Source organism: Chiloscyllium plagiosum, chromosome 24 (assembly GCF_004010195.1).
Source record: "Chiloscyllium plagiosum isolate BGI_BamShark_2017 chromosome 24, ASM401019v2, whole genome shotgun sequence".
Lineage (NCBI taxonomy): Eukaryota > Metazoa > Chordata > Chondrichthyes > Orectolobiformes > Hemiscylliidae > Chiloscyllium > Chiloscyllium plagiosum.
In genome coordinates this window covers 30909401-30932383 of record NC_057733.1, presented here as the reverse complement: position 1 = coordinate 30932383, position 22983 = coordinate 30909401, and the positions used below count along the sequence as shown (strand labels likewise).

Genomic DNA, 22983 nt, shown 5'->3' with positions numbered 1-22983 from the left:
TTTAAAAGAAATCTCAGAGCAAACTCCTGAGTGGCAAAAAAAAAAGAGACTACTCACAAAATGCATGAAGTGCAAAGCTAATTTCAAACTAAGAGACCAAATGTGCTATGAGAACAGAGAGCAACCACTGGCCAAAGGTTAAGGCGGCAGTATTGGCTTGAAAGTCATCAGAGTAGGTATCTCACCAGAAATGTAACATGTATCTATTCATTTGTGGAGCAAATCAGAGCCCAACAAAAATTTTAGAACAAAACTTGTTGGTGTTGCCACTTCATGCAACAAAAAAGTCTAGCATTGTGATAGAGTGCCAAGATTGCTCAGAGATGACAAAATACTTTGATGTCGCACTATTGGTTCCAGAGTTTCTGCAGTGGGCTGATTAAACACAAGCTTTCATTATGGCACTTCAGCAGAGTAGTGGGGGAATAATTCAGAAAGTGAAATTGTCGTATTTGAGCCAGTGCAGGACATTTATGATAATGCCACAACCAAAACAACTCAGAACATATCTGATGAATGCTTTGCATCAGATGCCCAAAAGCAAGCTTATTGTTTTTAAAATGCTTTATGGTTCAAAGCATTTTTGTCCAGTTATATTATTCAATACGCTGGTGCATTGATATGAATTACCAGTGTTATTTTCTTTTTACTCTTCTAAATGGCAGCTACCCAGACTCATGCCAGCAATTCACTTTTATGCGACCCCTGTTTTGGGAGGGACTTCTAAGAGCTACAAAGGTTCACGTGTATGCTGACACCCATGGTAGGAAGTGAAACAAATGGAAGCCACCCACCCATGCACATCTGGAGAAGCAGCCTTCCCATTTGTCCAAAACAATAACTTTGCTTGGATACAAACAGACTTCCAAAAAGAGCAATTGCCACTTTGCTTCCCGCCTGTGTCATGTGTCAAATGGCTTCAGTAGACATGTTATGACATCAGATTCACACACTACTGTTCTCAAAAAGGAAAGATTGGGGAATTTGAAGGTGTCAGACAAAACACATGTCACAAATCACCTTTAAGTATAAACAAGCTTGCTTGAACATTTCACACTGCAGCTTTGTGGGTCAAACTATTTAACAGAAAACTCAAATAACATTTAAAGTTGTGTGTTCTGAGCAGAGTTGCTCTCAGGAGATAATTTAATTGAATGACTTCTATTTCATCACAAATCTTCAATAAATTGAGGATGTATTCTTTTAAGTTAACATTTTACAAAAACGCCAAATCAACAGATTGGAAAATGTGAGCACCAAAGGATATCAGAATAGAGTGGCAAAGGACAAGTCCAGAAAGGGTTCTAAGACAAGGGCAAGAATTTAACATTTTAGATGTTGGCAAATTGGAATTTAATAACCCACAAGTACAATTATTGGAAAGACATCAAACTCCGATGCAAAATTAGGGATGCAAAATTCATGTACTGGTAAAACAACAAAGGGAAGTCATCTGCACAACTCTGCCTCTTCAACCACTGGATTCATACCAAATAGTTGTGGCAAAGCATCTGGCAATGCCTGAACCAAGTTCAAGTTCCAAGATCAAATGAAAGGCAACCTTACCCAGATGAGACAGAAGGCAGTAAATCAGTCGTCTGACTTCCGTAGTGGTTTGCTCTAAAAACTGATAAGTGGGGCTAGTTAAGTTCAAATAAAAGCAAGTACTGCACATGCTGGAGATCTGAAGTAAAAACAGAAAGTAGAAGTCCAATATGACTCAAAACATTATTGTATTTCTCTCCAGAGATGCTGACAAACTTGCTAAGTTTTTTTCCAGCACTTTTTGTTCTTATTTCCAATGAGGTTCAAGACTGCTTGAAAAAATCTCCCAACATTCTAGGAGGGGGGGTGCAAAAGGTTGTTACCAATTTCTTTATTTTCCTAAATATAATGGATCAAAACTTCACCCTTAGAGATATTTTCGAAAATCAATTTTACTTGCAAAAGCTTACAATCTAATTTTGATTTTGTTCTTTTGTTCTGAAGCTGCTCACTTCGCTAACTGCATGTAAAAGAAAATACAACCTCAAGCAGTATAGTTTTTGTTTAAAGAAAAAGAAAGAATAAAATCCATTAATAGCCAGATGGCACAAGACTGTCAGTCACATTCAAATGGTATTACAAAGTGCTGTTTAGTATCAGCTGGACTGAGTTCAGAATTTAAATAGGACTTGCAGGGTACTTCTGCTTTTGAGATCTATCTACCAAGTACAACATTTTTCTTCAAAACAATAAAGAAAATTGAAAACAAAAACACAAAATAAAGCACTTTGATATTCAATGATGTTTGCGTTCTCATTTGAAACTAACTAGGTCTTTTAGACAGGTTTCATCAACAAAAACTAGTTCTTGCACCTTCTCTAAATCCATCTGAACAGTGTTTTATAAAACAAACTACACAATACAGCTTCAGGACAAAGAAACAAAGGAATCAAGGCCTTGAGGGGGAGGAGGAAGTGACAGGCAATGCACAAGTCACGACAAAAAGGAGAATCCAACCAAGAATATATTGAAAATTGATTCTTAAAACTATGCTTTTTAAAGTATATTCCAACCACGAAAGAGACTCCATTTCATCAAGGAATTCTACACCAAATTTTGATTAAAAAAATTTAGGAATAATCTAGGCTGCCATTTAAACAAGTGGAGACTTCCCCACTGAAAGACTAAGATTGTAGAATATGTAGACACAGACATACGAGATCACGCAACATATATTCTTTGTGTAAAGGAAACGGGTCGGGCATAAAATGGCAAAAGACAGTATATCAAAGCAAAAAAAGGCATAATTAGTCCCCAAAATACTAAAAATAGATCAATCATTGGAACCTCTAAGAAGGTGCAAATAGTGCAGATGACCCTAAGTATGACCATAATAAAATTCCCTATATTGGAGTTTTCTGTTTATTATTTAAAGGAAAAATTGATTCCACTATACATTTGAGTTTGTTCACCAAGCACTCATTGACCTGGGGCATATTTGTGTAATAGTGGATGATTCATTTCCTGAAACAATGCAAGCCTTAATCATTGTTCATAAACAGGACCAGACAAAATTTGGAAATGGTTTCAATGTGAATTCAGAAGGAAATGAGATATAAGATAGAAATATGGTGCTCTTGAAAATTCACCCAAACATCACCCCACTCGTCTTAAGCAAGATTTCAATGCAGTGACAGCATTAGAAAACTGGGAACAAAGTGCCTGGAAAGTTTCACTATCAGAGCAAGAGCTTTCAGCAGCAGCACTACTGCCTTCAGAATAGTTCTGGAAAATTACCAAACCCAAGATTCTTCTGAGCTCTTTAAGATGTAACAATATCAATGCATTTATATTACAGCAGTACAAGTCATCACAGCAGCTATCTAAAACAGCATCTGGTGGAAGAAGATACTTTTTCATATCAACAAAAGTTTCCAATTTATTTTAGAATATTTAAAATCCATAACAGATTAATGTTTTCCCCAAAAGTGATTACATTTTGCCAATGTTGAAATCAGCAATACACATTTAGGACTTAAGAATCAGTATTCATTATCGAAGTGAAACTGACAAGACAGTGACTCTAGTAATATTGGTGTTATTGCTGAAAATATCTAATTGCTGTTCCACTATTGTTTGCATTGTCAGAGGCTAACTTCTACTGATGATACACAAAACAATTGTTCTAATTATCACAAATAGTTGACTGGATATCAGTTTGTGCAGTTCTGTTGTGTGTACAGCTGATTAGTTCAACATAAAGTTAAGCTCTCCCACATGGTTGCAAGTTACTATTTTGAAGTACTGAGATTAAAAAATTAAACGCTGGAAAATACAGCCAGACTGTCAGCATCTGCAGTACTTTGCTTGTGTTAAGAGACTTCATCCTTCTCAAATATTTAATTTGACTATTTTCTATTCCAGTGATAAACTCAGCTAAAATAAAAGATCAATTTGATTCAAGCAAGAATTAAAACAATCAAATCTTAAAATAATCTTCCTTACAATTGTTCATAACTCCAACTGTTGTTAATGCATTTCCAGAAATACCCAGATGAGAAGTTAACTCTAAGTCTCCTGCTGACAACACCAAAAATGAACAATCTCCACACAGGAAAAGTGATGCTAATTGTGATCTTTCCATGATGACACTGACAGCAATCCTATATGTGAAACCCTAAGCACCTTAAGTTACAAACATGTTAAGGCTCATGCCCATGTACCCACCCCTAGATGTTCAACATTTAAATGATTAATTGCCTTTTCACAAAGATTTATTGATGATTACACTTCCTAACTTTAACCCAAGTACAATTATTGTGGCTTGTATAAGAACAATGGATATTCCTAGCTCCTGTTGAATGATTTTCACCAGGAAATATATCTGATTGCTTACCAACCTCCCACAATTCACTACTTTAGCACTACCAAAACAATTACTTTGAGTCAGCCCCTTCTTCATACAGCACTATCATCCACTTGGTAACTGATAATTTTTGATTTGCATTCACATTACTGGGAAATATTGAAGATTTCAACCACTTCCTCTCTCAATTCCCACACCATGTATTCCCAGGAGCATTACTTCATAGATCAGCTGTTTTTTTTTTAAAAAAAGCAGCTATGTTGGTTATGCTCCTCTTTCACGATTTCTTTGTTGCTGGGTTGAAATGTCTAATATCCTAGCCTTTGATTGATGGAAGAGTCCATCTGTTCTGGCGAAATGAACCCTGGACATTATCTAATAGTCAGCTCTTTCTATATGTGATCCCTGAGAATCATAATCTTCCCAAGAAGCATTTTGTGGATATGGAGATTAACTATGTGAATGACAGCTTTTCTTTCTCAACTATTACCATGTTCTTTCCCACGGGAGGCCAGTGACACAACATTAAATATGTTTAACAGACTGCTTTTTTAAAGCTGTGTTGTTATGAGGAGGACTATTCTCGCTCTTATTTTGTTCCTAATATCCATTCTCAGTTCTTACCCAGGTAAATATCTCCGAAGGAGCCGCTGCCGATTTTCCTGCCGAGTCGGTACCTGTTTCCCACTCTGAGCTCCATGATGGGTTTCGCCCGGTGCCCACTGTGTGAGTTTGATTTTAACCTGGTTACTCAGGGAAACTCTATTTCTCTCCCTCTGTGTGTCTGTCTGTTCTCAGTCTCTCTGACAGAGGGATTTTCACCAACACTTTTCTCGCTCCTTTCCAAACGCACCCCGACAATATCCGCACCAGACGACACGTTAAATGCCGTAGATTATGCTCCACCGGGTTTTATTGTCATTCTGGCCGCCTGCACGCAGGATTGCATCGGATTCGAATGACTCTCTCTCCCTCTTCCTTCCTCGGCTCTAGCTCGCCATTGCCGGACTGCGAACGGTCTGACATCACATCCGTTGTCTGACGTCACTGACAGGGTGGTGCGCTTGCTGGTGACGTCATACACACTGACCTGCTACTCCTGCAGAGTGGGCATTATCCCAATGTCCTCCGTCTCTACCTCTGCAGGAGATATCAATGACCCACTACCTACCATTAACAGGCAATAGTTTTCAAGTGAGTGCATTTACTAATCAGTAATGACAGACAATTGCTCCTTGTATTGGTCATAAAGCTATTGCCTTGACAAAGCTGATGTAAATATTGAAGTCTTAGATACATTTTGTCCCATGGTATATAAAAGTAGAAGTGATTATCCCATAGGGGAAAACAAACAAAAAAAACACAACTTTTTTGCACATGTCTAACATTGAAGAAATCAGTGTTTATTCTGCACAAAATCCAATGAAAGGTGATTGATGCACACTGTTTGACTCACCTTGGAGCTTCCTGCAGTGTGAGCATTATTTTTATTTACAAGTATTATACTGGTTTTGTCATTGTACTTTAGGACTTGCAATCTGCACATCAAAAAACAAACCATATAGCTCTGCAGTTATTTTAGAATCCATTATCATAAAGACATAAGAACACTTGGAATAATAACCAGCCATTCTTTCCAGCTTTATCAATGAGTCCTTGTACATAATTCTCAAAAAAGGTACCAGGCGGGTTCTGCAAGGAATTAGGAAGGCAAACAGAATGTTTTTCTTTACTGCAAGGGAGATGGAATATATAAGTAAGGAAGTGCTGTGATAATTTAGATTTAATTAGATTTCAGTGTGGAAACAGGCCCTTCGGCCCAACAAGTCCACACCGACCCACCGAAGTGAAACCCACCCATACCCCAACATTTGCCCCTTACCTAACACTACGGGCAATTTAGCATGGCCAATTCACCTGACCATGCACATCTTTGGACTGTGGGAGGAAACCGGAGCAAACCCACGCAGATACGGGGAGAACGTGCAAACTCCACACAGTCAGTCGCCTGAGGCGGGAATTGAACCCAGGTCTCTGGCGCTGTGAGGCAGCAGTGCTAACCACTGTGCCACCGTGCTGCCCACTTTTTAAAGTTCCCCACTACAACTACCCTGTTACTTTCGTTCCTATCCAGAATCATTTAGAATTGTACAGCGGATGGCAAAACTGCATGTAGAGCAACGTGTACAGTTTTGGACTCCTTATTGAATACTCTCAGGGTGTCTTTGTAATGCTTCCTTTGCCCTCCGAGTGATGGCTTAACATTGCAGAGCTCAGAATAAAGTCTTGTGTGTGGCAATCAGACAACATGGCCTGCCATCACAGCTGATTATGCGTGGATGCCTTGATACTAAGGATATTGAACGAGGAGAGGGCACTCACATTGTTACCCCAATCTTGCCTGTGGATTTGCAGGTTTTTTGCAAAGACACTAGAGTGAATTCTCCAGGGGGTGGATGTATCTTTTGTCCATGGTTCATATTTCTGATGCATACAGGAAGGGGGCCACCACTACTCTGTAGACCATGAGCTTGGTGCTGAATTTGAGGTTTTGGGTTGCAAACACTTTGTTTCTCAGGCATCTGAAGGCTGCACTGGCACATTGGAATTGATGTTGGATTGCATTACTAATATCTGCTTACACCAAGACGAGGCTCCAAAGGTATGATCCACATCATCCTGGGACCAGTGTGGATCTTGATGTTTGCGAGAGCAGTGTTATGTGACAGGAGTGAAATCTTTTCCAAATGTTTAGTCAGAGGTCCACTCTCTTATAATCCTTGGTGAATATGTCAATCATGGTTCGTAGTCAAGAGGGTGGTGCTGGGAAAGCACAGTAGGTCAGGCAGCATCTGAGGAGCTGGAGAATCGACTTTTCGGGCATGAGCCTTTCATCAGGATTGAGGCTTGCTGGCAGGGCCTGAGAGATAAATGAGAGGGGGGTGGGATTGTGGGAAGTTAGCTGAGAAAGATATAGGTGGATGAAGGTGAGGGAGAAGGTGATGGGTCAGAGAGGGGAGTGATGGACAGGTCAGGAGGGCGGTGCTGAGTTGGAGGCTTGGAACTGGGATAATGTGGGAGAGGGGAAATAAGGAAGCTGTTGAAATCCACATTTATCCCATGTGATTGCAGGGTCCCAAAGCAGAATATGAGGCGTTCTTCCTCCAGGAGTTGGGTGGTAATGGTATGGCGATGGAGGAGGCCCAGGACCTGCATGTCCTTGATGGTGTGGGAGGGGGAGTTGAAGTGTTCAGCCACGGGGCAGTGGGGTTGGTTGGTGCGGGTGTCCTAGAGATGTTCCCTGAAACGATCCACAAGAAGGCGTCCTGTCTCCCAGATGTAGAGGAGACCACTTCGGGTGCAACGGATGCGGTAGATTACGTTGGTAAGGTACAGGTAAATTTCTGACGGATGTGGAAGGATCTCTTGGGGCCTTGGATGGAGGTGAGGGAAGTGGTGTGGGCACAGGTTTTGCACTTCCTGCAGTGGCAGAGAAAGGTGCCAGGATTGGGGTGTGGGCTGGTGGGGGGCATGGACCTGACAAGGAAGTTGTGGAGGGAATAGTCTCTCTGGAACGCTGATAGGGGTGGTGTGGGAAATATATCTTTAGAGGTGGGGTCTGTTTGGAGGTGGTAGAAATGGCGGAGGATGATGTGATGTATGCAAAGGTGGGGTGGAAGGTGAGATCAGGGGGTTCTGTCATTGTTGCGTTGGGAAGGGTGGTGTTCAAGGCTGGTGGTGCGTGAAGTGGAGGAGATGCGCTGGAGGGCATCGGCAACCACATGGGAAGGGAAGTTGCAATCATGGAGGAAGGAGGCCAACTGGGACTTTCTGAGGTGGAATTGGGAATAAGGGATGGTGTTTTACAGGAGGTAGGGTGGGAGGAGGTGTAGTCTAGGTAGCTGTGGAAGTTGATGGGCTCGTGGGAGACGGTGATGGAGAGGTCCAGGAAGGGGAGGGAGTTGTCCAGATGAATTTGACGTCAGGGTGGAAGGTGTTGATAAGGTTGATGAAGGTTAATAAGGTTCAACCTCCTCTTGGGAGCACGAGGTGGCGTCGATACAGTCATTGATGTAGCAGAGGAACAGGTGGGGATGGTGCTGGTGTAACTGCGGAAGATGGACTGTTCCACATATCCAACAAACAGCCATGCATAGCTGGGTCCCATGTGGGTGTCCATGGCTACCCCTTTGGATTGGAAAATTTGGGAGGATTGGAAGGAGAAGTTTTTGAGGGTGAGGATCAGTTCAGCCAGCAGATGAGGGTGTCGGTGGAAGGGTACTGATTGAGATGGTGTGAGAGGAAGAAACAGAGGGCTTGGAGACCTTTGTTGTGGCAGATCGATGTATACTGGATGTCAATGGTGAAGATGAGGCGTTGAGGGCCGGGGAAATGAAAATCCTGGAGGAGGGGAAGGGCGTGGGTGGCGTCACGACCGGAGGTGGGGAATTCCTGGACTAAGGGGGACAGGATAGTGTCGAGTAGGAAGAGATGAGTTCAGTGGGACAGGCGCAGGCTGAGACAATGGCTCGATTGGGACAGTGAGGTTTGTGAATCTTCGGTAGGATGCGGAAACGGGCAGTGCAGGAATCACGGATAATGAGGTTGGATGTTGTGGCTGGGAGATCCCTAGAGGTGATGAGGTTGTGGATGGTCTGGTTTGTAGCTCAGTCTCTGAGCATGTGCACATGCAGCTCAATGACAGAAGTTGCATCTTGGTTTTGACCTGGAGCCATTGAGGGTTGAACAGTTTCCCACTCATTCCATACATTTGGTCCACTTTGGCAGGGAGCTTCACGGAGATGTGGTGGATTGTTGAGAAGAAGAAAATAGAGAAGAGTGTTGGTGCAATGACAGAGCCTTGTTAACCCCAGGTTGTACTCATATTGGTTCTATGGTGGGTCCATTGGTGAAGATCATGACTCATAGTCATCATGAATTTCTGCAGGTTCCATCATGGTTTACAGAGTTGAAAGCCTTTGTGAGATTGAAGAAGGTCATGTGCAGAGGTTGGTGCTGTTCCATGCATTCATTGATATTATTTAATTTGATATGTTGCTCAATTGAGGTAAATTTCTGATAAGAAAAAAGCACATAAAAAGTCACAAGAATGTAAATACACATATATATATAATTTTATGTTTATGATATATTGGTGTATTTGGCAAATATCAGACTATGCATCATTTAATGCCATATATTTTACCATAATATCACACAGTGAGAAAGTTTATACACTGTTACTAAGCTTATAGGATTGATTAATTTCATATTCTATGTATAGAAGAGTTAATTATGTCTCAGCTGTCCTTCAAATTCACTTTTCCTTCATTGGCATTTAAATTATGTCCTAAAGGTAAGATTCATGGTTTGTGTAACATTGCTTTAAAATATCCTGAATATGGGTATTCCCTAGCTGAAGCTTGCTTTAATAGCTTTGAGTTCCTTTGATGTGTCAAGGAACATTATTGCAAATTTTCAGCTACATGGCTGGCAGTAAAACAATTTATTTTTGGCTCGCCACCACCAGAAGAGAATGCAATCATTTCTGCTACTTTGAACGTGTTGTCAATTAGTGCCGAGTTTGACGGTGTACCATGGCTTTGTGTCCATGATCACTTTGTACCATCTTTAACCTCCTCGCCCTTTAATGAACTGTTGTCCTAAGCAAGGTAGCAGCACTTCCCAATATGATTGCTACTGTTCTTGTCATTGACACCGGACTGGCAGTTCCCACATCCTGGATCTGCTTGGCATCTCTAATTGGGCACTGAGCTCACCTCCTGCCCATTCAGTCCATTTAAATCTAAAAACAGTATCAGACACGCAGTCAAGACCAGAAATTCATCAATGTGTTGGGGGTTTGCTGATCCTACTTTGAAAATTCAGTTAGTGGCCTCATGAATCTGTCAAAGGGATAATAAAGCCTGTTTTAGGACCTGAGCCAGACAATGAATATTCTGAATGCAGTAGGTGTAGGGATCATCTGCTCTCTATGCAATGTATACATAGATACTTATCAGGACTGCTACAATCAGGTAAGTCCTAAAATTGTAAAAATTCTTAAAAAAGGGACCCTGCAGGAGCCATGCTGAGGTTTTACACACACTAAAAAAAACACACAGACTGCTGGCCCACCTGCTTTTCCTGCTTGGCTGCCCCATTCCCAGACTCAGATTAGGCCCTGGGCCAGCTGATCTCACAGCCTACATGGGACCATTGACTTTTCTTTTGGCTGTGACTAGTGCCTACAGCATGCTGGCACAGTACACATGAGGACTGTGGACCATTTTGGTTTGCTCCTGCCATTGTCCTCACTAAGTAAGTGCAGCATGAACTGCAGCAGACTCACTGCTTGATTCAGTTTGATCATATTTCTAAATCCTTTCATTCTCTAGAATTTCATTGCTTCCTGTGTCATTTATTTTATGAGTTCTGTAACATCATTAAATGTTTTCCTAAATGTCACCTTTGTAATTTGTTCGAGAGTTTCTTCTGACATTTAGTCATACAGTCAAAGAGATATACAGCATGGAAACAGGCCCTTCGGTCCACCTCGTCCATGCTGATCAGATATCCCAACCCAATCTAGTCCCACCTGCCAGCACCCGCCCCATCCTTCTAAACCCTTCCTATTCATATTCCCATCCAGATGCCTTTTAAATATTGCAATTGTACCAGGCTCCACCACTTCCTCTGGCAGTTCATTCCACACGCGTACCACCCTCTGTGTGAAAAAGTTGCCCCTTAGGTCCCTTTTATATCTTTTCCCTCTCACCCTAAACCTACGCCCTCTAGTTCTGGACTCCCACACCCACACTTTGTCTATTTACCCTATCCATGCCCCTCACAATTTTGTAAACCTCTGTAAGGTCACCCCTCAGCCTCCGACACTCCAGAAAAAACAGCCCTTGCCTATTCAACATCCCCTTATAGCTCAAATCCTCCAACCCTGGCAACATCCTTGTAAATCTTTTCTGAACCCTTTCAAGTTTCACAACATCCTTCTGATAGGAAGGAGACCAGAATTGCATGCAATATTCCAAAAGTGGCCAAACCAATGATCTGTACAGCCACAACATGACCTCCCAACTCCTGTACTCAATACTCTGACCAATAAAGAAACAATACAAAACACTTCCTTCACTATCCTGTTTACCTGCGACTCTATTTTCAAGGAGCTTTGAACCTGCACTCTGAGGTCACTTTGTTCAGCAACACTCCCTAGGACCTTACCATTAGGTGTATAAGTCCTATTAAGATTTGCTTTTCCAAAATGCAGCACCTCACATTTATCTGAACTAAAATCCATCTGCCACTTCTCAGCCCATTGGCTCATCTGATCAAGTTCTGTTATAATCCGAGGTAACATTCTTCGCTGTCCACTACATCTCCAGTTTTGGTATCATCTGCAAACTTACTAACTCTACCTGTTATGCTCACATCCAAATCATTTATATAAATGATGAAAAGTAGTGGATTCAGCACCGATCCATGTGGCACTCCACTGGTCACAGGCCTCCAGTCTGAAAAACAACCCTCCACCACTACCCTCTGTCTTCTACCTTTGAGCCAGTTCTGTATCCAAATGGCCAGTGCTCCCTGTATTCCATGAGATCTAACCTTGCTCACGAGTCTCTCATGGGGAACCTTGTCAAACGCCTTAGTGAAGTCCATACAGATCACATCTACCGCTCTGCCCTCATCAATCCTCTTTGTTACTTCGTCGAAAAATTAAATCCAGTTTGTGAGACATGATTTCCCACGCTCAAAGCCATGTTGAGTATCCCTAATCAGTCCTTGCCTTTCCAAATATATGTACATCCTGTCCCTCAGGATTCCCTCCAACAACTTGCCCACCACCCACGTCAGGCTCACTGGTCTGTAGTTCCCTGGCTTGTCCTTACCACCTTTCTTAAGTAATGACTTTATGTAGTTTATGTTGCCAAGCATTATTAGTATTTGCATTATATTATAGCATATATATATAATTTTATCACCTCATTACTTGGGGTTTTGTGTGAAGAATAGTTTATTGTTTCTGTTTAACAGTAATTTTACAATGTCCTTGACGTCTCATTTAAAAATGTTGTATGTGTTGAAAACTTAACACCTATATGTAAATTAATTTAAATTCTCTGTGTATTTCTTTCAGTGTTTGCACTTTGGGTAATTGTGTTTATTGTTTGATGACCTGATTGTGGATTATATGTGGTGTGCTTACTGGATATTCGAGTGTTGCCATGGTAGCAGCCAGAGGAGGTGCTGTAAATTGTGGGTTGGGTTTGAATGCATTGGAGGAGCTGCTAAATGCTTCTGTTAGGATAGGTTCAACAAACATTGCAAAAGCAATTTTCATATTTGGTATAGCAATAATCCTATTAAATATATCCAATGCACGCTGTATGATTGCACTAGGAATATTAATCAGCATGTAAATATTGAGTGAAGACAGAAAGCAGCTTTCTCAATTTAACCACAATACTAATGAAGGCATTACTTAAAATATTTAATCTATCTTTCTCTTTTAGATGCTTAGAGTCATAGGGACATACAGAATAGAAACAGACCCATTGATCCAAACAGTCCATGCCGAACATAAATCCAAACTAAACTCGTCCCAGCTCTCTGCGTGGGGCCTATATCTCTCCCACCACCCTATTCATGTATTCATCCAAATGTCTTTTAAATGTTCTAACTGTTTGTACATCACTTCCACAGATGAACCACTCTCAGTGTAGAAAAAGTTCCTTCTGTCTTTTCAAATCTTTCTCCTCTCACCTTAAAAATGTTCCCCCTAGTCTTGAAATCCCTCACCCCAGGGAAAAAGCGCCTGCCATTCACCTTATCTTATACCCGTCATGATCTTATAAGCTTCTATAACGTTGATGCTCAACCTCCTGTATTCTGGCAAAAAGGTCCGAGCCTAGCCAGCCTCTCATATGACACAAACCCTTCATTCCTGGCAATATAGTGGTAAATCTTTTCTGAACCCTCTCCAGCTTAATAATATCCTTCTGATAGTAGGGCGACCAGAACTGGGTGTAGTACTCCAGAAGAGGCTTCACCAACATCCTGTACAACCTTAACGTGACATCCCAACTCTTGAACTCAAATGTCTGAGCAATGAAGGCAAGCATGCTAAACGTCTTCTTAAACATCCTGCCTACATGTGACACAAACGTCAAAGAATTATGTCCCTGAAAGCCCTGGGTCTCTGTTCTACACACTACCCAAGGTCCTACGTATAATTGTACAAGTCCTGCCCTTGTTTGTTTTACCAACAAGCAATACCTTGAACTTATCCAAATTAATCTTAGACAAGGCATTCTTATTCATGTCACTCCCAGAATTTTACTGCCTTTACACCTATATTGTCCCGTGGACATATGGAGCAAATTGGGCTTGTGGTCAGGGGCTTGGGTCAATAACATTGCTCCCTGGTTTAGGACGGCTCAGGCCTCTCACCCCAATGATGTCAGCTCTGAAGCTGGTTACCAATACTGGACCCTTCATCTTCAGAGTAAGGAAAGGCTTGTAATCAGGAGTGTGTGCTGGGGACTTTCAGAAGATGTTGGGGCTCAGTGGGTATCCTGGATTAAAATCCCTCATCCCTGTCCGTGTAATCCCCATCCTTAAATAGGTTCGGTATGCCAGACATAGGCTCGGGATTCTGAGTAGAATGTTAGTTTGTTTTGCAGCATTGTTGCTTTAACTCTATTGGTATATTCTTCGGCCTTAGTGGCTTTACACTGTTTCTCCTGTTCCCTTTGTTTTTTTTCATGTGTCCATTCACAGTCAACTATGAACATCACCCTGTCTTTGTGAGTTCCATCCGCTGTACATACCTCTATCCCCCAATCACATGCAGAATTCCTTCAATTGCCTGACGTCGGTGGTGGGCAAGTTGTTGGAGGGAATCCAGAGGGACAGGATGTACATATATTTGGAAAGGCAAGGACTGATTAGGGATAGTCAACATGGCTTTGTGCGTGGGAAATCATGTCTCACAAACTGGATTTAATTTTTTGACGAAGTAACAAAGAGGATTGATGAGGGAAGAGCGGTAAATGTGATCTACATGGACATCAGTAAGGTGTTTGACAAGGTTCCCCATGGGAGACTGGTTAGCAAGGTTAGATCTCATGGAATACAGGGAGAACTAACCATTTGGCTACAGAACTAGCTCCAAGGTAGAAGACAGAGGGTGGTGGTGGATGGTTGTTTTTTAGACCGGAGGCCTGTGACCAGTGGAGTGCCACATGGATCGGTGCTGGGTTCTCTACTTTTTGTCATTTATATAAATGATTTGGATGCGGGCATAAGAGGTATAGTTTGTAAGTTTGCAGATGATACCAAAATTGGAGGTGTAGGGGACAGTGAAGAATGTTACCTCAGATTACAACAGGATCTTGATCAGATGGGCCAAGAGGCTGAGAGGTGGCAAATGGAGTTTAATTCAGATAAATGTGAGGTGCTGAATTTTGGGAAAGTGAATCTTAGCAAGACTCATACACTTAATGGTAAGGTCCTAGGGAGTGTTGCTGAACAAAGAGACCTTGGAGTACAGGTTCATAGCTCCTTGAAGGTAGAGTTGCAGGTAGATAGGATAGTGAAGGTGTTTGGTATGCTTTCCCTTGTTGGTCAGAGTATTGATTACAGGAGTTGGAGGTCATGTTGCAGCTGTACAGGACATTGGTTAAGCCACTGTTGGAATATTGCGTGCAATTCTGGTCTCCTTCCTATCGGAAAGATGTTGTGAAACTTGAAAGATTTCAGAAAAGATTTACAAGGATGTTGCCAGGGTTGGAGGATTTGAGCTATAACGAGAGGCTGAACAGGCTGAGGCTGTTTTCCTTGGAGCGTCGGAAGCTGAGGGGTGACATTATAGAGGTTTACAAAATCATGAGGGGCATGGATAGGATAAATAGACAAAGTCTTTTCCAAGGGGTGGGGTGTCCAGAACTAGAGGGCATAGGTTTAGGGTGAGAGGGGGGAGGATATAAAAGAGACCTAAGGGGCAACTTTTTCACACAGAGGGTGGTACGTGTATGGAATGAGCTGCCAGAGGAAAGTGGTGGAGGCTGGTACAATTGTAACATTTAAAAGGCATCTGGATGGGTATATGAATAGGAAGGATTTAGTGGATTATGGGCCGGGTGCTGGCAGGTGGGACTAGATTGGATTGGGATATCTGGTTGGCATGGACAGGTTGCACAGAAGGGTCTGTTTCCATGCTTTACATCTCTATGACTCTGTGACTCTATAACACTCTTTACTGTCCACTACTTATTGGACAGGGGTGGCACGGTGGCTCAGTGGTTAGCACTGCTGCCTCACAGCGCCATGGACCCAGGTTCAATTCCAGTTTTGGGTGACTGCCTGTATGGAATTTGCACGTTCTCCCTGTGTCTGCGTGGGTTTCCTCTGGGTGCTACGGTTTCCTCTCACAATCCAAAGATATGGCCTGTTAAATTGGCCATAGTGTTCGTTGCATTAGTCAGAGATAAATATAGGGTAGGGTGGGTGAATGGGTCTGGGTGGATTAATCTTCAAAGGGTTGGTGTGGACTTGTTGAGCCAAAGGGCCTGTTTCCATACTGTAGGGAATCTAATATGTTCTTAGAGACTCATTGTGGTTTTCTAAAGGGTTTAATATTTGTCTTTACAATAAGACATGTAATAGGCCAGGAGACCATTAGAATTGGTGGAAAATGCAACCAGTTTTGTTTTTGGACTTAAGTAATCATCTATGGGCCATCTCAGGAGACAGAGACCTGAGTTCAGGAACTCAGGAGACCTGAGTTCAAGTTCCACCTGCACCAGAGGTGTGTAATGATATCTCTCAATAGATTGATTAGAAAAATAGGCTAAGCAATCACTTAATTGTGGTGCAGTGGTTGTGACCCTATGTCTGGACCAGGAGTTCCAGATTAAATACCACCTGCCCCAGAGGTGTTATGTTTGAACAAGTTGATTAGAAACAATCTAGGACTCTTGTGTTGTAGTTGTAGTGTCCTTGCCTCTGAGCCAGAAGGTCAAGATCCCAATTCCACGTGTTCCAGAGGTGCCATGTCTGAGCAGGTCAGCTAATGCCAACTAGTCAATCATGTAGGTTAAATGCGATGGAATAGCCTCTGCATAAAGCCATGCACAAGCTCCCTCCCCCAGTATAGAAGGGGGCTTTATGATGGTGGCTCTAGATAATGACCATAGGATCTTATAGTGGTTTGAATGTTGTGGTTTCAGGTGAGATGTGTGGTAAAATCAGTCAACAAATGCACAAGGACCATCTCAACGTTGGGAGCAATGGTATGTTTCACATGCAGCATGGTGAGATTGTCTCTCGGCATTAGTGAGTTGCCAATTGACAGGGATTATGACCTCATTAATATTCAGCCACTGTTCTTACCAAACTCACCAAATAACATCAGGAAAACTCGACACGGAAATCAGAGTGAGCTACAGAATGGATTCAGCTCACTGTCTGCTCCAAACAACTCCATACTGGACACTAAGCACCAATATTTCATGGCACACTCCACTGGCACTGACCACATGCACCCCATGTCCAGAGACATTGGCATTGAATATGTGTCAGTCATGAAGTAGTTTCCAATGCACTTACAGGATGCACTCCAATGCTTCACCTTCAGCTGCACCGGCAGCTATCATTGTAATGCTTTGCTCAGAGACATGCACTCACATCATGGACTGGACCAGGCTGCATCTCTGGACTGTTTGCTTGCTGACATAGTGCCTACTTGCCCTGAACCTACCTGGATGCTCACTGCATCTCTGCCATGCCTTTTCTGCACCTAACCTCTTCAGCCAGATATACCAGGATTTCATTACATATATCTATGTTGCCATGCCACTTAGCACAGGCACAAAGCTTCTCACAGTTGTCAGCAGGCTTCAGTTAAGTCAAGGGAAATAGCGTTTACTCAGGAGTTCCTGTCACAGTAAGTCAAGGGTAGACTCTGCTACCTGTCCAGACCCAGCATGGGAAACATCAAATTTAGGATCCTCTCCTCATAAGAGGTGAGGAATTGAATGTTGGGGTGCCCACCATCAATCATTCTGCACCACTGTGGGCTGTTTTCCTAATGGAATGTGACAGAGGCAGGTACATACAGGAGTTTAAAGTGTGTAGTACAGTTATTACTGTTGGCACAGGTTGAGATTGAGGGAGTGAGTAAGCAGTGCAGAGGGCTTGCAGGGTTTGGAATGTTATGTGTTGAGGTGGGTGTGAGTGGGTCAGGAAGATGTTGCAGGTGAGAGAGGTAGACCATGTATCTTGGAGGGTACAGTAGCAGAGATGGACTGAGTGTGAGGTATTGGAGAGAAGATGGTGGAGTGGAGCAGATCACTGATGTTTTGACACTGCTTTGAGTTTCTCCAGATGGTTTGGACTCCACAAATCAGATGGCTGTCTTGCCCCAGGCTGGCATCACTTGGTGCCATGGCTTCCACTGCTAGTCCTCGGACAAGAGGATATCCCAGCCATACATCATCCCATCCGGCAGTACCTTCGTGCCCATCAAGGGTACTAATTTCACCCTGCCTGCTGTATTCGGGGAAAATGTCAGAAAGCATACAGGGTAGCTCTGGTCTGAAAATGCTTGTTCAGGTGCACAATGAAGTTTTTGAGAAGGCATTGGTGCAAGGGATGCTGGTGAATTCTGAGATATTCACTGAGTGACAAGTTGCTCCAGGAATGAGACTGGTAAGATGAGGTGGAAATCAGACATGAGAGATGTCATTGTGACAGGTAGTTAATGAAGCTGATTTGGTAAGATACAGTGGGGGGACTTATTAAGCGTCACTGTGACAAACCGTCCAAATAAACTCGCAACTCAGGACTTAGCCAAAAAATTGTATTACTGTAGTAGCTGGCAGCATGGCTTCCAGGAGTTTCAAAGTTAGAGTACAAACATGGAGTGACCTATTTAGCAAGCAAATACTCCCCTAGACAGAGCACAATCACATTAAGAGTTTAAAATACCATAGGTTACAGTAAATAAATTGACCCAGCATATAAAATAACCCAATGCTTTTTCATACCAAAACGCAAGCTGAGGGCTTTACTCAGTATACAAGTTAACCCTTCAGTTTTTAGTTAATAAATGACCGTTTGGTGCTATATTTGCATGAGGGCATTAACCTCACTTTATTTCAGATCAGGAGTATACGTTTAGGGTTACTCCGATCTCATGAGTCAGAATTTGGGATCAGGCAGATGAAATGAGTGTTACGAAGAACTTGCATGGGAGCTTAAAACATGCCCACAGAGAGCAGAGCTCAGGTCACAACTGACAAACGGAATTAGCTCCTCCTGGGAAAAGATTGAAATATGAAGCTGGTTTCAAGCTATAAGTTGTAAAATTTGCCAACTCATTCAATAACAATGCTGCAGTGAGGCGATTCAGTGTTAATGAAGAATTGGTGTGAGAGTGAAAGAATAAGGAATTTACTCTGAAGATTGTCTTTTACATAAATGATTTGGATGCGAGCATAAGAGGTACAGTTAGTAAGTTTACAGATGACACCAAAATTGGAGGTGTAGTGGACTGCAAACAGGGTTACCTCAGATTACAACAGGATCTAGGTCAGATGTGCCAATGGGCTGGGAAGTGGCAGATGGAGTTTAGTTCTGATAAATGTGAGGGGCTGCATTTTGGGAAAGTAAATCTTAGCAGGACTTATACACTTAATGGTAAGGTCCTAGGGAGTGTTTTTGAACAAAGAGACCTGAACAAAGAGTGTAGGTTCATAGCTCCTTGAAAGTGGAGTTGCAGGTAGATAGGATAGTGAAGAAGACTTTTGGTATGCTTTCCTTTATTGGTCAGAGTATTGAGTACAGGAGTTGGAGTCATATTGTGGCTGTACAGGACATTGGTTAAGCCACTTTTGGAATATTTTGTAGAATTCTGATGTTGTGAAACTTGAGAGGGTTCAGAAAAGATTTAGAAGGATGTTGCAAGGGTTAGAGGATTTGAACTATAGGGAGAGGTTGAATAGGCTGGGGCTGTTTTCCCTGGAGCAGAAGAGGCTAAGAGGTGACCTTATAGAGGTTTACAAAATTATGAGGGGCATGGATAGGGTAAATAGACAAAGTCTTTTCACTGGGGTGGGATGTCCAGAACTAGAGGGCATAGGTTTAGGGTGAGAGGGGAAAGATATAAAAGAGACCTAAGGGGCAACTTTTTCACACAGAGGGTGGTACGTGTATGGAATGAGCTGCCAGAGGAAATGGTGGAGGCTGGTACAATTACAACATTTAAGAGGCATTTGGATGGGTATATGAATAGGAAGGGTTTGGAGGGATATGGGCCAGGTGTTGGCAGGTGGGACTAGATTGGGTTGGGATATCTGGACGGCATGGACAGGTTGGACCAAAGGGTTTGTTTCCGTGCTGTACATCTCTATGACTCCATGACTCTATAACATTCACAATCAAATGCAATCAAATAACATTCACAAATCAAATGAGAACAGGGACTTGACACTGACTGGACTGTTCTTTGGAAGCATGTAATAACATTGGGGGTGTCATAAAACTTGTCAGAAAAGTTTATTGGTCACTAGAATTGAAATGCAAATGCACAAAAACCAAACTCTGAGCCTAAAGATTTCAGAGCAATAGCTAACAGGTGCAGCTGCTGTATGGAATCAAAATGTCTAGTTTGGTGGCACAAGAACAGCTTCTTCCCTGCCCTTATTAGACTGATGGACGGACTTTCCATCTTCAGATAATGTTATCTTGTTAATGTTGATCTTGCTTCATGCACCTCCTGTGCTGTGTAACGTATATGCCTCACCCTGTCTATGGTCTATATGTCCTTGATTACTATGATCTGCCTGAGCTGCTTGCAAGCAAAGCTTTTCACTGTACTTAGGTACACCTGACTACAATAAATCAAATGAAATCAGATGCCTATAATTGCACAGAAATTAGTGAAAGACCTGAATGCCAATAAAGCCAGTTCATCAGCAGACACTGGCAAAAACATGAGTACCTATTATGTCACATCACTCATGAATTTCAATCTTCCCTGAAACTGAACAGTGAAGTGATAAGTTTCAAAATCAGTTCAAATGAAAATGACAGGACACAAGAAGATAAGACTCATGGTGGAAGTTAGCTTGCATGGCTGTGGAATAAAATGAAAGTCTATGATAATCTTCAACTGTAAAACCATATTGAAAATCACATTCCATACAGGAGCTTTTGAGCATGTCTATGACAAAGGTTGGAGGGATGAAGGCAGTTTCAGCACTGCAACTGATGTTAGCTTAAAAATCGAAATGGGAGACTGTCTCATGGAAACCAGATTGTTGCTCTCCATGTATTTTTCATCCGTTTAATATCCTGTCTCTAAGTTTAAACAAGATGGTAACCAGTGGAATGTAGTGATGGTATGCACTATGGGCTGTATTGAGCAAAAGATAGGTGCTAAACAAATGCAAGTTATTTTTCTTTCTCGCTGGGGCATGAATAATGAGCTGGAACATCTGGTAGTCCAAAATGTGCAGGTTATGTCAATTGGCCATGCTAAATTGCCCATAGTGTTCAGGGGCATGTAGGTTCAGTGCATTAGTCATGGGAAATGGGTAATAGAGTAGGGGAATGGGTCTGGGTGGGATAATCTTCGGAGGGTCTGTGTGGACTTGTCAGGCCAAATGACCTGTTTCCACACAGTAGGGATTCTATGATTCTGTGAGTCCATTCTTCTGCTGTAAGCCCGTCCAATTTCCTTTCGAAATCACTAATTTCCCATTCCAGAACCCCGAAGGGCAATGAGTTCCGGAACATTACCATGACGCTGTGTGAAAATGTCCTACCTCACCCCTGCATCTGTTACCCAAAACCTTAAATTTGTATTCTTTGGGTTTTGTACCAACAACCACTGAGAACAGCTTTTCTTTGTAACTGTATCAAAACCTGCCGTAATCTTGTACACCTATCTCTTGTTAGTATTCCTAACATATCCTAAAAGGTAGTAATGTAAAAATATGCTGAAGAAAACTCACTTTCTCTTTGGAAAAATTATGTAATAAAAGTGAATTATGTTCCTGACCTGTACTTTTTACGTTGGCTATTGACTACCTTAAATCTAACTGATCCCAGAATCATCTTATCAATTTTTCCGAACTTAATGATTCTTAAGAACTTACAAACTGTTAAATATTTTATTTAACTCTTGCTTGCTGACTCTCAGTCCTTACTCACTCTTTCTCTCCTTTAACCCTTTTGCTCTGGACAATAACTACAGCTTCTCCAACTTAAACTTGTAACTAAACTTCATCCTCCTTGGACACATTCAACACAGTCTCCTCTTACTTTCTCAAAGATCCTTACATTCTTTAAAGTGTAGTGACCAGTACTGATGCAATACTCCAGAAATGGCCTACACAGAGCTTTATAAAGATTCAGTGGAATGTAACATAATCTGTTGGATCTTACAGTGTAAACAGTGGCCACTGAATTTTTCTACTACATAAATCTAATGACTGCATCTCAAAGGCATTCATCAGCTCTGAAATGCTTCCAGAAACTGAGTGATGAGGTGCTTTTTAAATTATGCTTGTAATATTCATGTTGGTCAAAATAATTGTGTCCCATTTTTATAGGTGTGGTTTGCAGTAATGTAGATGATCTTTTACTTCTTTATTAACGCTGATTGAAAAAAATATATTGATTAAAACCCAACAAAATTCATTTATGATGAATGCACAGCTTTTGTTAAATCCCGCATGATAATCTCGTAGCATTTAAGAAGTATTTAGATGAGCACTTGTGATACCAAGGCATACAAAGCTATGAGTCAAAAAGTGTGGCACTGCAAAAGTACAGCAGGTCAGGCAGTATCCGAGGAGCAGGGGAGTCAATGTTTTGGGGCAGAAGCTGTTCATCAGGAATTTCTGTGCTTTTCAGCACCACACTTTTCAACCCTGACTCTCCAGCATCTGCAGTCCTCACTTTCTCTCAGTCGATACAAAGCTATGAGCCAAGTGCTAGAAAATGGAATGAGAAAAATTAGGTGGTTGTCTTTGACTGGCTCAGACTCAATGGGCGAAAGGGTCTTCTTCTGTGCTATAGACCTCTATGACATCTCTATGACTCTATGACTAGGACTTTGTTAATGCTTTTAGGCTTTAGGCTTTCCAACTGAGAGTGGTGGGAAGTGTATTCAAGATCTCACTGACATGGTAAAGATGTGGCTGAGCTAAAAACAGGAGAGGGTGTTGAACTTTAAAACTGATCCAGGGATCCAGACATGTGTAGGCTGAAACCTGAAGACAGAGGACAATATGTGAGCAAGACTGACAAGGGTCTCCATACATGTGTTGCCTAACTGCAGGATACTACATCCTCAGGAGAATCCATACTCTCAACAAACAGTATTTCAATTCCATCTCAAACATCAAAAACTGTAAGTACAACAAACTTTTATCTACCCACCTCCATAACCAGCGCTCCTCAAACATTCCAGAACATTCCCCTGGCCTCGGAAACGCCATTAGCCATGTGGCTGATGCAGCTACCACCCCCATGCTGATTGATGATGTCACTACTGCCCCCATCATGGCCACTCCCACAGCCACTTCCGGCCCTCACATCATCGC

At 42.1% G+C, this 22983-nt stretch overlaps 1 protein-coding gene across 5 annotated transcripts in view; it reads right to left on the bottom strand.

The window, feature by feature from the left end:
* The window catches only part of LOC122562129 (casein kinase I), a 65644-nt gene extending 60251 nt beyond the window's left edge, over positions 1-5393 (bottom strand). For 2 of the 5 annotated variants that reach the window (XM_043714698.1, XM_043714695.1), the window contains exon 1: positions 4976-5393. In XM_043714698.1, the coding sequence (XP_043570633.1) occupies positions 4976-5051 (76 nt within the window). In that variant the 5' untranslated portion in view covers positions 5052-5393. The remainder of the gene's footprint in view (positions 1-4975) is intronic. The other 3 variants (XM_043714696.1, XM_043714697.1, XM_043714694.1) reach the window with 2 other exon arrangements.
* Between the last annotated feature and the right edge of the window lie 17590 nt (positions 5394-22983).